At 45.7% G+C, this 17,156-nt stretch overlaps 1 protein-coding gene across 1 annotated transcript in view; it reads left to right on the top strand.

Moving 5' to 3' along the window:
- Positions 1–17,156, top strand: part of KPNA1 (karyopherin subunit alpha 1) — a 311,573-nt gene that overhangs the window by 160,146 nt on the left and 134,271 nt on the right. Inside the window, exons 7-10 of the mRNA XM_085621023.1 lie at positions 923–1,011; positions 14,248–14,347; positions 14,739–14,902; positions 16,645–16,723. Coding sequence (XP_085477149.1) covers positions 923–1,011; positions 14,248–14,347; positions 14,739–14,902; positions 16,645–16,723 — 432 coding nt within the window. The remainder of the gene's footprint in view (positions 1–922; positions 1,012–14,247; positions 14,348–14,738; positions 14,903–16,644; positions 16,724–17,156) is intronic.

Raw genomic sequence — 17,156 nt, 5'->3', positions numbered from 1 at the left:
CTGGATATCTGACTGCAATGTGGGCTTCGTTGCACATGTTTACCAAACACTACTGCCTAGACAGTCTGGTCCTTCGAGATGGGCACTTTGCCTGTTCGGTCCTATAAGACTTTCTAGTCTAAATCAAGTTTGCAGACCCACCTCTGGGAAAGTATTGCTTGGGTATCACTTCTAAGGTAAGGAATCTGTGGCTAGAAGTCTCGATCAAATGAAAACCTAACTTTGGTAATGCCTTATCTAGTATAGGCTCTTATCTAACCACAGATTTCTTACCGACCCATCCTCCTCACTTGGATTTTTAGGTGCGGAGCTGTTCCTTTTTCAGAGGCCTAGTTTCACACACCAGTGGTCTGTGGTGTTCTTTGTGGTTTGGCGCTCCTTGTGTGGAAGGTTGTGAAAAGCAACAGACGTCAGTGCACTAGGGTGGTGCCTGTATAGGCACCGCACGCGTCCTTTCCAGCACGGATGATGCCAAGCAGATCTGAGCGACGCAACCTACCGGCCCACAGGGGTACTGCTCATTAAACAAAAAAAAGGATTTCGTTCTGACGCCTGGGGATTATTCTAAGTTAAGGAAGATGTGGGTAGATAGTCTCTACCATATAAGGCGTTACCGAAGGTAAGTAACTATTCTACAGCGTAATGCTCTCTAAAGTGGCCATTGTGACGTAGCACTTTCTATTACTCTTAAACAGCGTCATTTTCTGATTTTTGTAATGATGCGTCCTGCATAAGACGTGTCAGTAAATTCAGTACTATTCAACTGCCCTCAGTGTGCCTTTGAAATGATACGTTGCGGAACATTTTTGAATAACTAGATTTTTATTCTCATGCTAGAGACTGATTCTTGCTTATTCCTGTTTATCTTGCCAAACAGGCATGTTGCATTATCGTGTCATGCTAATTCTCGTTCATTTTCTAGGCAGTCTGGGCTCTTGGTAACATTGCTGGAGACAGCACTGTGTGCAGAGACTATGTATTAGACTGCAACATCCTGCCACCTTTATTACAGTAAGTTGAAGACTTGTTTTTATTTTTAGTAGTATGTACTGTCGGGGGGGGGGGGGGGAGGATATATAGACCCAGCATGAATTACTAGAAGAAAATAAATTAGGGAAAAACTTGTGCTAATTAATTTTAAGGAGTTCATGGCACGTTTTGTAATAGTTTTAAAATCTTTTAGAGGTCCTACTGAAAGAAAGTCAGAGTGCTTTTATTATTCGATCCATGTGAACAACTGGGTCTATTATATGGTGTCTTCTTCCCTCTGGCCTTCCTTGGTCTGTGAAGATGGTGAGGGGGTCCTAGTTGCAGGGTCGACGTACCACGAAGTCCTCCCCGTTCTGGGCAAAGTCTGGTGTCTCCAGTCTGGTGCAACTCTGTGCATTGGGTCTTGGTTCTCGTTGCTGCACGGCGGTGGTGGTAGCGACTGTAAGACCTTTGAATGCCATTTGCTCAGCAGGCTTATTCAGCTGTTGTGTCCCTGTGCTACAAACAGGAAGCCAGTCAGCTGGCCCTAGGAGTTTCTTGACTTGACTTGACTGGGCTCTGGAGACCTCTTCTCCTTGAGCAGGACCCGGCAGACACCATCTTCACTACCCAGCAGGTGCAGTCATAGTCCAGGTAGCCTCTCTGCTGGTCCCTCAATGCAGCTGGGCAGTCCTCTATCGGCTCTTCAAAGTCGGTCGAGGTCTGGGTGCTAGGGGTACTCTCTTTATGCTCGGAAAGTGCCCTCAGGGTAGGATGCAGTTAGTGGCCAATGAGCTACCAGGTGCCCGCCTACTTCATGGCCCATTCTTGAAGTGTTGCATCAGGCTATGCCCCATTCTGCCTACTCCCAAGATGGTGAGACCCTTCTCTGAGTTCAGACCTTCCTACCCCATCCATGCGGTGTGGCTACCTCAGGCTACATGCCCCTATGGAAACTGGTTTGGCATCTGGTTTCCCCACTCTGCTTCCTGTGTCAACCTCTACAGTGGGGCAGCCCTCTCTCCTGGTGCTACACATCGGCCGTTGAAAGGCTGCTTCACCTTTCAAGTCTGCCTTTTTGGGGCCAACGCCCAAGTGGCTTCCTGCAAGAGGGAGGTGACAACTCCCTGGCCTGCAAACCCTCATTGTTCACCTTCCTGAGAGTTGTTGCCATGCCTTTCCACCAGGGCAGAAAGCGGTCTCGTGGAGTAGGGTCCATGTGTGCTTGGGATGGCACAGGAGTTTTAAACACAGTGGCAGCTTTTTTAAAGCTGCTCACTGAAACAAGTTACATTATTTCGACTTGAGATAAGTAGGGCTTATTGTAACAAGTTGTTTGATAATTTGGCATGCCCACTTTGGTCGCACAGTTCATGAGTTAGCACAGCTGAGGGGATCTGTGTGTAACCCTGTACTTGCCAATTGGTCGACCAAGTGTATCCACAGTAAAACAAGAGTTTTGTGGGTTTTACTGGCAGTACATCTACAGTATATGTTATACGTCCCAATCTGCCTTTAGGATTAGCTAGGCCCGCCTGAGGGGTGACTTGCACTCATGTCCAGGGAAGCAGTGGCTTTGCCTTTGCTTTTAATGACAGTCGGGCTAGCAGTGCACAACTGCTCTCCCAGTCTGCCGTGGCAGACTACGGTGCTCGTTTTACTTTGGGGACCTCCAGGGTGGCTCACCCAGTGCTGAGACCTGGGGTGCCTCTCTACTTTACATGCCCTGGGTACCAGGGTACCATTTACTAGGGACTTAAAGGTAGGTTAGCCATTTCCCTTTGGGTACAGCCAATTCGGAATAAACTTTGTCAGGGCACTGGCACTGAGGTCTGGTTAGCAGGCCTTAGTGCAATCTCAGTTGAGAAACCTGGGGGTGACCATACAAACAGAGCTACATACTTATCTGTAGCTTGCAGCCAGTTGTATACCTGGTAGAGCAGGTTTGTAGCATTCTGAGACATTTCAGCTACTACATATTCCCCAATTGTGTTTTACCGTGTTTTATTGTTTTGAATTTCAGTATTCTTTTTCAGAGTCCTCTCAGTCGTCACTGGCAATTGTTAGGTTGCCACTCCCACCCCGCCCCCTCCAGCCGGGCCGGCTCCAAACACAGTTTCTCTTTTTTGACAGAGTGTCAAATCCTGCTGAAAGTCTGCAGGGTTTTCTATATAACACCAGGGGTGCTTTCAAGGGCCGCAAACAGGATGCCAAAACAGTTCTTGGGTATTCACTGTCTGGTTGCTGGGAAGCCCAGCTTTGTTTTTACCAGACTTCTGTATCAGAGTTTATTTGCGGCATAGTCAGTGCTTCAAACTCAATTTTAGTGTTAAATGTGGGAGGACACTGCGATTACCATAGTGTATGTGTGAGCATGTATGTTTGTATATGGGATCGTGTGTGTGTGTGGGTGTGTGTGTGTGTGTGAATGAGTAAGTATGAGTGAGTGATAGTGCAAGTGATTGATTCAGGGTGAGAGTGAGTGCAAGAGAGTAGGTGAAAATTAATGAGTGCAAGTGAGCGCTAATGATAGAATAAGTGTGAGTAAGTGAATGTCAGCGAGCATGTGTTATGCTTGCAGATCTGCTGTTGGCCCTGGCATGCTTCTTGGCTTATACAAAACACCCTTGGCAACATTTTGGTACTGGAATACTGGGGCAACACCTGCATATTCAATACCCTTGTCAAAATGCTAATGCTGGCACAATGTAGGTAAAAAATGTCAGCACTGGTGTACTAGAAGACATTCTTGGCATAGGTGGCACCTGTGGCAAATAGTTGGTAAAGGGACATTGAAGCAAATTCTTGGCATCACACAGCTGTGGCAAGGTCAAGGGGCCATCTATGACAAAATATGGTCCTTGAAATATTAGACACAACCTTTGACATAAAGGGCCTCCATAGTGCAAGAGAAGCAGTATTAAGACCATTCAGGCATATCGTATGTAATGTTTAGGTAAAACATGCCACCATGCAAAATGTTGGTCCTAGCAATGGAGGTAATTTCTTTTTAAAAGGGGGCACCCATAGAACATTTTATAAACCTAAATGGGTGAACTCCTAGGACTGTCAGATTACAGTAGCTTGGCACACTACGAAAGGACTTGACTATTTAATTAGTCTTCTTTTAGAGCCTATGGCTTTTTAACAAATTTATGTGAAAATTGTGTACTAAAATTAATTGGTAATGCCCATTTCTTTCTAAAGATTTCTCAGGGGACAGAAACCCCCACCCTCTGTTCTGCCCTAGAAAAATATATATTATGCAATTACGTAGCTTCAGCATTGTTAATTATTGTGATGTCATCAGGATTAAGGTTATGTGACATTACTTTTTGGTATGATGCAGGGTCATATGATTTCACTTCCTGTGACATTATTAAGATCAGCGGGTATATGATGTCCGTTTTACTACCCCTGGTATTTTGGTGAATCAACATCCATTGAAATGGTTCATAGTAAAGGACTTATAGCACAGAGGTTCTTAGTTTTTGGGAATGCAGAGATCGGTTTGCTCAGGAGATCGTTTTGGGAAAACCATACACATTTTAACAATTAAGTTCTGCAAAGCATCTTTGATGACTGGGGCTTTCCTCAGAGTTGTTCGGATGCAGGAATGCCCAGACTTCACCTCCACGTACTATGAACCAGGGATGATGGGAAATACCCTTTTGATACACATCAGGGAGGTCACTTTACACTTTAATGTCAGAACTAGGTGTTAGAGAGGTGTCGAGCGCTCATACAAAATTTACATTCATATTCATACAACGGGGTGGTGGAGAAACACCCTACTTCCCTGGTACAATCCTAAGATCGTGAACAGATACTATAAATTTGAAGCACACACCATTCAGTTCCATTACTGTTGTGTAACAGACAGAATTATTGATGAACATAGATTTCTTTTTTACTTTTCAGTGTTAGATTTTCTTTTTCCCCTGATGACCTTCTTTTAGCCAACACGTGTTTCGTCGTTTTGATGGGAGATATCCCTACGACTTCATCAGGGCTAAAAGTAATACAAATACCACCATTTGTTTTATAATATTTTGACACCATATGCATATGATTACAGTGCATGCTCACTAATACACCAAGAATTGGAGCACCCTTGCTTTCAGTTTGCATTTTGGTTATCGTGGAATCCCTGTCACAAACATATCTAAGTTGATGTAACTGTTAAATTGTAAACTCAGTGCTAAGTATCCCACAGAATCTAGTGCCGGGTGGCTAAATGTACATGTACATTGTTTGAAACTTGGGCATGTTGCAAACGTGGATTATGCTAATAATTTTTTTTCCTTAGAGCCCAGGAATTTCCTATAAGGGACAGATGTCTCTGTCCAGTACCAACCTGGTGTTCGAGGCATGTGGGCTGCTGAATTCATATCTGTGCATAGATCGCCGCCTAGTGTTGGGTCCGGATGTTTGCACGTTGTTGTCCTGGAAGAGTCTTCGAAGTATCCCGAGATAGGTGACTCCTCCCCTGGACTACAGTGCGCATGGGCATCCTCTCCATCCTCAGATTGTTTTTTTCCGCCATTGGGTTCGGATGTGCTTATCTTGACTCAAGTTAGGAAAATCTAGTTTCAGGCCAAAAGGCCTTTAGTTTTCGTCGGTACTGTTTCCGATCGGTACCAACAGTTTACAGACTAGTTTCGCGATTTTAACAACTTCTCGGATCCATTCAATCCGACCATCGACCGAACTTCGACGATGGAATCGAGGACCCCATTCAAGCGGTGTCCTGTTTGCCACGCCAAATACCCCCATATCGACGTCCACCCGGTGTGTAACAAATGCCTCTCACCGGATCATGACGAATCAAAATGCATGGCCTGTGCCCGATTCCGATCCAAGAAGACTCTACGGAATCGACGAGCCGCGCGACTGGAAGCGCAGCAAGCGGCACCGGCCAACATCTTCAGCACCGAGGACGAAGATGTCAAGCGTGGAAAATACACCCTCCAGCCCCACTTCCGAACACGGTTCCTGATCGGAAGATGTCGAAGAAGAGCTTTTTCACAGGGAAGAAGCAGACGATGAGGTAGGAGACTACGATGAGGCCTTAGGGGCCGAAGAAGGTAGCTCCGGTGAGGAGCAAGGCCTACCCGTCCAAATGGAGGATATCCCAATGGGTCAGTCGACTGCTCCGGTCGAGGGATCGCCTTCGGGCCTTACCCAAGACCAATCCCGCAGTTCCTCGGCCCCGCCCTCTGGCCCGGCCACGGACATTCAGCAAGAGCCATTGTCACCTAAAAAGACTGGTTTCCCTACCACGAAACCGAAACCACTCATCGCACCGGTTCAACAGAAACCGAAAGTGAAACTGACACTGGTCGGCTCGAGGACCACCACATCTTCGACGCCAGCCAAACCCGTCGGCTCCGACCGCACCAAACGGGACTTCGGTGCCGAACTCGCTGCAGCCGATGTCGGCGCCGACCCAAGAAAGAAATCTATTGGTACCGTCAAAGCGCCAAGGCCCCCGGCACCGAAAACATCGGCACCAGCCATCAAGGTGAAAATGGCCACTGCATCGCTATCCACCTCGAAGGTAGCGACTAAGGTACATTCATCGACTCCGTCGTCGGCTCCTACCCCTCCTCGACTCGATGACCCGGTGACTTCGAAGAAGTCCACGCCTGCCGATACGGAACCTATCGGCGCCAAAGAACCATCGGCGTTCCAGGTGCAACAAGTGGCAGCGTCCTTGAAACGCATCAGGGAAAAGGCAGCCCTCCAGACCTCGTCGGGTTCCGAACCGAAACGGGCACAGAAGGCACCTTCGGCACCGGCCAACATCACCTTTGGTCTGCCGCCATCCACGGCGCCGAAAATGTTCGAAATCAGAACCCGCGTCACACAGACAAGGTCCCCATCTACCGAACACTCGACTACTGGGACATCGCCGTCCCACTTCATCGACGCCGACACCGGCAGGCTTATGCTCCAAAAGCGGAAGATCACTTCAGGGCACGCTTTGGACTCTTATAGGATCCCGCTAAAACAAAAAATGCAGGCGGAATCGGAACCAGTTCTTTATGAACGCATCCACACCTCTTACACAGATCCATCATTCTCTCCAACGCACTCCGACACTGATGCAGTGGAGGACTACATGGGTGACGACACCACCTACCCCGAAGACATGGACCCTGAGGGCCAGCAAGACCCTGATCAAGTCTGGGATGACCCCGTAGAGCCTGGTGCCGCCCTGGATACACAGGACACGCAACTTTATGGCGCAAAAACGTCCCCCCACAGAGGACACTGCTGCATTCAACGCCCTCATTGAACGTGCCGCAGCCAATCATGGAGTGCAACTCCACTCAGACACTATCGAGGATGACTTCTTGGTGGACACTTTCGCATCCTCCGAGAGGACTGTAAAAACTCTGCCCATGTTAAAGGGTGTCCTAAAGCCAGCAAAGGACATTTTCAAAGAAACCACCAGGGCACGGGTCATAAACCCCAGGATCGAGAAAAAATACAAACCCGCACCTGGGGACCCCACGTACATTAGGAGCCAGTTGCCTCTGGACTCCATTGTAGTTGCCAATGCTCGCAAACGAGCACACTCGCAGACAACTGGTGATGCTCCTCCCCCGGACAAAGAGTCCAAGGTTCTAGAAACCTCCGGCAAACGGATTGCAGCCCAGGCAGCAAACATATGGCGCATCGCCAATACACAGGCCCTCCTAGCTCGCTACGACCGTTCACACTATGACACATTAGAGACCCTACTCCAACACCTGCCAGATGAGTACAAAGAGGCAGCGGAGCTCCTTATCAGGGAGGGACAGCTGCTCACAAACGCATCCATCAAGTGTGCACTGGATGCCGCAGACACAGCTGCAAGGGCAATAAACACTAGCGTCATGCTACGACGACACGCCTGGTTACGAATCTCCGGATTCAAACCTGAAGTCCAAAATAACATCCTCAATCAGCCGGTCAACCCCGACTACTTATTTGGACCGGAGGTTGACACCACCTTAGAAAAGATAAAAAAAGACACGGACACTGCGAAGTCAATGGGGGCTCTGCAAACGCAGACTTTTCGTAGTGGCTCCTTTCGTCGCCCCGGAAATAGAGGTGCAGGTAGAGGACAGGGGGCACAACAAACCTACAATAAAGGGGGCACACAGGGTTCCTACGATAAAAACACCCGAGGTGGATATCGTGGCTCCAGCACAAAGGGCAGAGGACGTGGTTACGGCAATACCAGGTCCTCCCCTAAGAACAAACAGTGACGCCCTCTCCCTTCCCCCCGACCACATAACACCTGTCGGGGGGAGACTCCAGCGGTTCCTGTCCACGTGGAATTCCATCACCACAGACAGGTGGGTCAAAGATGTTATCCAACACGGTTACTGTCTCGAATTAACCGCCACTCCACCCACCATACCGCCAAGGCACCGTCCTATGTCCTCAGAGCACTTAGCGTTATTACAGCAGGAGGTGCTAAGTATGCTGCAAAAAGGCGCAATAGAGGTCTTGCCCGTACACCAGCAGGGAACAGGGGTATACTCTCTGTACTTCTTAATACCAAAAAAGGATGGGTCACTCAGACCTATTCTAGACCTGAGACCTCTCAACCACTACATTCTCTCGGAGCATTTTCACATGCTCACCCTGCAGCAGGTTCTCCCACTCCTCAGACAGGGAGATTTCCTAGCCACGCTAGACCTCAAAGATGCGTATTTCCACATACCCATACACCCGTCACACAGAAAATATCTCCGGTTCACCATTCAGGGTCAGCACTATCAATTCAAAGTCCTCCCCTTCGGAGTAACAACAGCACCCAGAGTTTTCACAAAGTGCCTAGCTACCGTGGCTGCACATCTACGGAGGAAACACATTCACGTCTACCCTTACCTGGACGACTGGCTTGTTCAGGCAAAGTCAGCCCAGCAATGTGCCAGCCACATGTCCCGCACCATTCAGCTCCTTCACAGTCTGGGATTCTCACTAAATTACCCAAAATCACATCTCCAACCCGCACACGTACAACAGTACCTAGGTGCGACCATAAACACTCTGGCAGCCACAGCTCAGCCAAATTTAGTGAGGATCAGCAGCATGCAAATGCTGATTTCCAAGTTCAAACCCCAACACTCCCTTCCTGCGCGAGTGTTCATGCAGTTGATAGGCATGATGGCCTCCTGCATTTTCATAGTCCCACACGCGAGACTACATATGCGCCCGCTTCAGGAGTGCTTAGCACGTCCGTGGAATCAGGCTCAAGGACAGTTGAAAGACCTAGTGTTGGTGAGCGGTCGGGCATACAACTCTCTGCATTGGTGGAATCCACAAAATCTTTGCAAGGGCCGACCGTTACAAGAGCCTGTTCCCCAAATAATACTGACAGCGGACGCGTCTCTCCAGGGATGGGGAGCTCATGTACTCAATTACACAGTGCAGGGACTATGGACAACACAACAAAAGAAGATGCACATCAACCTTCTGGAATTGTTGGCAATCTTCCTAGCCATGAAGGCATTCAAAGTACATCTGTGCAACAAGGTCGTGTTGATCCGGACGGACAACATGACTGCCATGTACTACATACAGAAGCAGGGAGGAACACACTCTCCACAGTTGTCTCATCTGGCTCAGAGCATGTGGAAGTGGGCCATTCAGAGGAACATATTCCTCATGGCGGAACACCTCCCAGGCAAGGACAACCAGATGGCGGTTCTGCTCAGCAGACACAGCCACCAAATGCACGAGTGGGAGTTACACCCATCAGTACTCCAACCGTACTTCCAGCAGTGGGGTCATCCAGAGATAGACCTATTCGCGACAAGCGAAAACGCAAAATGCCAAAGCTTTGCCGCCAGGTTCCCACATCCACAGTCGCAGGGCAATGCGATATGAATGAACTGGTCCGGCAGATTTGCGTACGCTTTTCCCCCAGCGCCATTGATACCGCTGGTGGCACGCAAACTGCGACAGCACTCACTAACACTCATCCTGGTTGCTCCAACATGGGCACGCCAGCCATGGTACACAACCTTTCTGGAACTTTCCGTGGTGCCGCATCAAAGGCTGCGGATCAAACCCGCACTTTTGACGCAGAACCATGGAGAAATTCAGCACCCAGATCCGCAACAGCTGAACCTGGCAATCTGGCTCCTGAAATCCTAGAGTTTGGCTACCTAAACCTGCCACCTGACTGTATGGAGATCATTAAGGAGGCCAGGAGACCCACTACCAGGGCTTGCTATGCAGCTAAATGGAAGAGGTTTGTCATTTATTGCAACAACAATGACATTAACCCGCTAGACGCATCCATTCAAAATATAATCTGTTACCTCTTACACCTATACCGATGCAATCTGGCATACACCTCAATACGTGTCCATTTGACCGCAATAGCAGCCTATCTCCAGAACAGGCAGCACCTCTCTTTATTCAGAGTGCCTGCCATCAAAGCTTTCTTGGAGGGACTTAAACGAGTAATTCCCCCAAGACACCCACCAGCACCGGTGTGGAACCTCAACTTGGTCCTCACCCGACTGATGGGTCCACCCTTCGAACCTCTCCACTCATGTGAGATTCAATTCCTCACCTGGAAAGTAGCTTTCCTAGTGGCAATCACTTCGTTAAGAAGAGTTAGTGAACTCCAGGCACTAACCATTCAAGAGCCATTCATGCAGGTTCACGCAAACGGGGTCGTACTACGTACCAACCCCAAATTCATGCCCAAAGTAATATCGCAGTTCCACATGAATCATACTATTGAACTGCCTGTTTTCTTTCAAAATCCACAGAATGTAGCAGAGAGAATGCTCCATACACTAGATGTAAAGAGAGCCCTCATGTACTATATAGACAGAACTAAGGTCTTTAGGAAGACAAAACAACTTTTCGTTGCATTTTCTCCACAGCACAAGGGCAACGCCATTTCCAAAGCAGGTATAGCCAGATGGATCGTTAAATGTATTCAAATTTGCTATCAAAAGGCTAAACGCACATTAACGATTCCCCCACGAGCCCACTCAACACGTAAGTCAGGGGCGTCCATTGCTTTCCTGGGAAACATTCCTTTACAGGAAATATGTAGAGCAGCCACATGGTCCACTATACATACATTTACCAAACACTACTGTGTAGATGTACACTCAAAACAGCAGGCAGCTGTAGGACAGGCTGTTCTCAAAACCCTTTTTCAGACCGCTGCAGCTGGCACTGGTAGCCGCCCCTAATCGGAGGTACTGCTATGTATTCTATGCACAGATATGAATTCAGCAGCCCATATGCCTCGAACTGAATATTCTACTTACCAGTATGCATCTGTTCTTGGCATGTAGGGCTGCTGACATCCATATCGCCCACCCTCCTCCCCGGCGCCTGTAGCAGCTGCAGCTCTCAGAATTACTGTATAGCATGATCATCACTTTCTGTATCTACTCCATCACTACCACAATGGCGAAAAACAATCTGAGGATGGAGAGGATGCCCATGCGCACTGTAGTCCAGGGGAGGAGTCACCTATCTCGGGATACTTCGAAGACTCTTCCAGGACAACAACGTGCAAACATCCGGACCCAACACTAGGCGGCGATCTATGCACAGATATGAATGTCAGCAGCCCTACATGCCAAGAACAGATGCATACTGGTAAGTAGCATATTCAACATCAACTTCTAGATATGTTTGTGACCGGGATTTCCACAATATAACAATAACCAAAATGCATACCAAATAATTGTTAGTTACAAAACACAACTGTAGTTGAATTGAATGATGTGTGCTTCAAATTTATAGTATCACTTTACACTTTATCTGATCCTTACAGTGCTGATGAAGCTGTTCCACTGCAAGGTCAGAATAATCCTGATAGTTCTGGAGTGGCCATTCCAGTAGTGGTTTACAGATCTTCTGCTCCACAGAGGAGGCTGCCATGCAGGCTGGATCTGGTTAATAAGTTTGGAGTCCAGATCCTACGTCCCAACCTTTCCTCAGTTTAACTTAGGGAGAGGATGTGGCCTAACGGCTAGGGCAGTCGAGCTCAAATCTGGGAAACCGGGTTCGAGTCTCGGCCACGACGCTCCGCATCCTGTCATTCTGGGCAAATCACGTAATCTCCCCGTGCCTAACAAAAAAAATGAATGTGTCCGTCTGTAACAAAACTGATGCTCATGTAAAGCGATCTGATACTCTATACCTTCTGGTCTAGTTTGCGCTACATAAAACTCCCCTCGCCCCCTCAAAAACACAAACGTAATTGTCTGGTTTCTGAACTCATATAATACAGACTCCGAGGCAAAGTGCCTTTCCACCAAAACATCATACGCTTTCAAATGGAAGAGATTATGCATCTGGTTTATCCAAAACAAATATTACCCTTCCAGGTGTGAAGAACTGGTATTTCTTCAGTTGAGGTACACCTTCTGGCAGTTATTGTCCATAGGAACGCTCCCTCGCAAACCTTTCTGCAGCATACAAGTGATGAAAGAATTCTTACGAAGTATTAGAGGTAAATTTATTTCTGCCCCTCATGACTTGAAAGGCTGCTTTAATAATTTTAATTTTACCTTATAGTTTCAGTGAGATTTTGGCTTTATGCACCCAGGAGCCCTTCACTGACCATAGGAATAGAGTGGTTATAAGCACTCATCTGACTTTTCTACTTGAGACGGTTTCGGATTTCTATGTCACTCCAACCATTTACTTGTTAATTTTCTTTCCAAATCTGTCACTCCCAGTGGGAAGGGCCATCCTTACTACTTTCGTGAAGAGAGAGTTGAAGTTCTGTTTAGACAAAACGAAAGATGGCACTACTTCTTGGGGCCAGTGGGGCCCAACGGCACTTACTTTTCCTTATCGGTCATTCCCCAAGAGCAACAAAGGGTAAAACACGCAAATGGGAAAGAAGAGAAGACGGAAAAACCCTCAAGTGAGAAAGCAGGATCCTGCAAGAGTGCGAGAAAGGGGCAGGGAGCATCTAGCAGTGAATTAAGAAGCACCAGCTCGATCCTGTACTAAGCAGCCTTGGTATTCTGTGAGGTGACATTTAATAGCACCAGCCGCTGCCTCCAAGCGGCACCATGTAAAGGTTGTAGATGGCAGAAAACAGTATGGAACCCTGTTGGACTCCATATGTTATTGGTGTCTTTTGTGACCTGGGGGTGTCTATGTAAACAAACTGGTCAGTTGGTATGGTAGGAAGAGAACCAGTGAAGGACATAGCCAGTGAATCCCATTTATGACTGTAGGGTGTGTATGAGGGTGGGATGGCCAACTGTATCGAAAGCAGCTGAGCGGTCCAGCAATATCTGGAAGCAGGGGGTCATCACGAGGGCATAGTCTAGAATGTGTAAGATGGCTTTCTCTGTGCTGTAGCATGAATCTGAAGCCACACTGGTAGTCACACGAGATTGTTAGCTTTGATGTGAGTGGAGTTGAACATGTACTGCTTTTTCAATGATCTAACCAATGTATGGAAGGTGATTGATTGGGATGGTGGTTGGTGAGGTCATCTGGGTCTAGTGTATTGTAGTATCTACAGTAGTACTGTCATGGCTTCCAGTCCCATGGGACACCTTAAGTCTTCACCACCACTACAGCCCTGACTCAAGTATATCTTTATCATTTGGAAGTCCTAAAGGATTTGAAAACATTCCATATCCCCATACATAGTCCTCACTAATTGCTTTGCCAAATTTCTGAATCTGGACACTTGTATAATGTGTTTTAATTAGAGTTTTTAGTTGAAACAATCAAACTTGATCGTATTAACACTCCAGGGGGATACATTAATGCCTCCTTCTGTTAGTATCTTAATTACTGGTCATAGCTTGATGCCATTGTTCCTTTGCGTTCAGTATACTGTGCTGCTTGTTGACCGTAAGGGTCATAAAAGTGAGTGATTTAGCCTTTTTGATCATCCACCTTCCAGTGATTTGTTTGCTAGTAGCGATTGCTCCATGGTATTTCCCCCTTACTCAATTCAGGAGCTTAGACCATTCCAGCACTGCATGTAAACCACGCTTGGGAGTTGTTTATATTCCTCCTGCATCTGCAAAATTGCCATGACAAGCCTAGAGGTCCACACACCTACAGAGTGACAGAGTAGGTATTTCAATATATCAACAATATTTGCCCCTTTCTTAACCTCTTCCCCCCCAAACAAACCACCCTCTTGATGCGTCCCAAGAATACTGGCATTAATATATAGAACTAACTTGAAAAACCTTTATTAGATCTAAATTTGTTGTTGTAGTCTGTTTTCATTGGTGAATGCCTTGTTTTTGCTCTTAGGTTGCTTTCAAAGCAGAATCGCCTCACAATGACCAGAAATGCCGTGTGGGCTCTATCGAACCTTTGCAGAGGAAAAAACCCTCCTCCTGAGTTCCCAAAGGTAATGCATAAACGCAGTGTTTTTCTGATTGTGAACAAACTAGGAATGTAAAACAGTTTAATGGTTTTGATAGGTGCCTTTGGTGAGAGAAGGACGAAATTGTTGATGTCTTAGCATGGCTGTCAGCTAGTGTGAATGGGCAAGGAATGCAGTGATATCTGTGATTGAATACTTATTTGCATGTATGTGATTTCTCAGATTGATCTGTGTGCAAGGAGTGCCCATAATTAATGCTCAGTCAGACTGTGCCAGGTTTTCAAGCAGCCGGTTAGTTATGGAGTAAACCTTAGATGTTAGGTAGATAAGGGAAGAGACTCTATTCAGCTTGAGATACATGAGTTTTTAAATAAATTATGTCTAATACTTGTGCTAATTGTTTTTTCTTTTCTAGGTCTCTCCCTCTCTTACTGTGCTGTCCTGGCTCCTCTTTGTGAATGACACTGATGTTCTGGCAGATGCCTGCTGGGCATTATCGTACTTGTCTGATGGTCCAAATGACAAAATCCAGGCAGTGATTGACGCAGGCGTGTGCAGGAGATTAGTCGAACTTTTAATGTAAGATGGGCTTTGTTTTCAGTTACTATGACTTTTTTTTTAACAAACTTTGTTTTGTACAGTGCAAGGGTCAATCAAGAAAGGCGACTTCGTAATAGTGTGAAACACATAAGCCCCTTCACTGCAATTTCCTCCCACTTCCCTAGTCTGCAAACATCAGACCCCAAACACCCCCCCCACCCCCCCTTCCCAACTCATGCCCACACCCTCCTCTTCCTCATTGCACAACATTACAATTACCACAATACTGTAGGGTTTAGACACCTCCTTGGAGTTACTATGACTTAAGTGTGTTAATTTTTATATTCTTGAATAGGACGCCTTGAAAATTGGCATTTGAAAAGTTCTTCATTCAGAAAAAAATCTTTCAATGAGGTTCAAATGCTAACTCACTCTGGCAACCCAGCTGCTTCAAAAGAATCTGTCAATACGATAAAATACTTAAATTCTGGCAATTGACAAGACTAGTCAGTCAGTCATACACAGCGGTTTATTCCACAACTCCGTGTTTGTCAACAACACCTTTAATTTATTGAACCTACCCTCCTAAACAAGGACATCCTATTGTTTTCTGGATTGCCTACTGTAGGTGCTGAAATACCTTGCCCCATTAGTTTTTTTTATTTCCAACTGAGTTGTCTGTGCCATATGTCATGTTATTCACACATGGGGTCCCCTGAGGACTCGGTGTTTTTGTCCCCTTCTTATTTGCTAACAAAGAATGGTCTCCTCCCTGATCACCCATTTTGTGTCTCCGACTCTTTCAGTTTTTCTTGGCCTTTTTCCAAAATTGGTCATACTGGTCAGAGCTCCAGAATTATGTTAATCCACATTCATCAACCTTTTTATGGCTATCCATTTATTTTTATTTTTTTGGTGTGGTTAAAATTACTAAATCTAGCTCCACCTTTTATTCATCAAATAATTAAGCTGCACCCTAGCCAGCTACAAACACCCCTCCTCTATGCTACATAACGGTCTCTGGTTCAGTGTTGGGTTATTAGATAGTTTAGACTTGTGTTCAAATTAGTTTGATTTCTCAACTAAGGCAAACGTTTAAGTAGTATAACCAGAATTGCAAATTGGCATCTAATAAATTATTATGGTGCTCCATTAAGAACACGTTTTAATCCCTAACATCTCAGTTTTGCTTCTTTTGCAACATTGTAAACAAAATAATAAAATTGAAATATTATAATCCAGAATCCTTGGGACTCTTTAGTTTTACTTTGAACTAGTAAAATTTACAATACACGTATGTTAAATTTGCAATAATTTTGACAGCTGTGAGTATGTTCAAATACGCAGAATACATAAATTGATCCACAGCTCACATGTTGAATGTTTCTCTGATCATGGAAATTGAATAATGCCCTGTAAAATATATGAAAAGAACCTTGCCATAGCCCAGAAACCACCCAAAGTTCTTCTTTTGCAAATGTAGCCTGTAAAACTGGATTCTCATCAATCACTAATATGATTATACCTTGGAATTGTGCCCAAGTATGCTGATCAGATATGTACTTTTTCTGTTTAGTTCTCATATTAACTGCAAAATATAGCTCTAGTATTTCACAACTTAAAAGCGTTCACAAACATTGGAACCACTGTTAACTTGTCATGTTTTCTCATTTATGCCATTGTTGAGCAGCCATTGTCTGCACCCTGAATCTAATCCCACTGTCAATTAAATGTTCTGTAATATACAAATAACACAATTACATTAAATATTTGTTTTGTAGGCACAGCGATTACAAAGTGGTTTCTCCTGCCTTGCGAGCTGTAGGGAATATTGTAACTGGAGATGACATCCAAACCCAGGTAAGACCTGCTTCTGGTAAACTATAGATACTGCTTCAGCATAGACTACATTTAACTTGCCTAGTCCCCACCAGTACTGGAGCATGTTTTAAATACAATTGTTAAACTGTCTTCAGTGGACAATTCTTTTCTACAAATAAAGATCTATTTTTAGCAGTATATCAGAACGTTTAGTCCAGTTTTATTTCTTTAAAAAAAGTTAATTATGTTTAAAATGTCAATATATTATCAAGAGTGACAAACTTTCAAAAACCTTTTTTTAAAAGAAAAATCGGAAAACTAAAGGGCAATCCGTAGACTGCTTGCTGCTGATTGATGTTAAACAAATAGTGCTTTAAAGAATCTGGGTCCACTTTTTTCTCCATGTTCTGTTAGTTGCTACAGTTCCATTTTTTTTCCTGATAACAAGGTCTTGGTGCAGGGAGTTCTCCTT

This window comes from Triturus cristatus, chromosome 8, assembly GCF_964204655.1.
Source record: "Triturus cristatus chromosome 8, aTriCri1.1, whole genome shotgun sequence".
NCBI classification, from domain to species: domain Eukaryota; kingdom Metazoa; phylum Chordata; class Amphibia; order Caudata; family Salamandridae; genus Triturus; species Triturus cristatus.
This window is presented reverse-complemented; position numbering and strand designations above follow the sequence as displayed.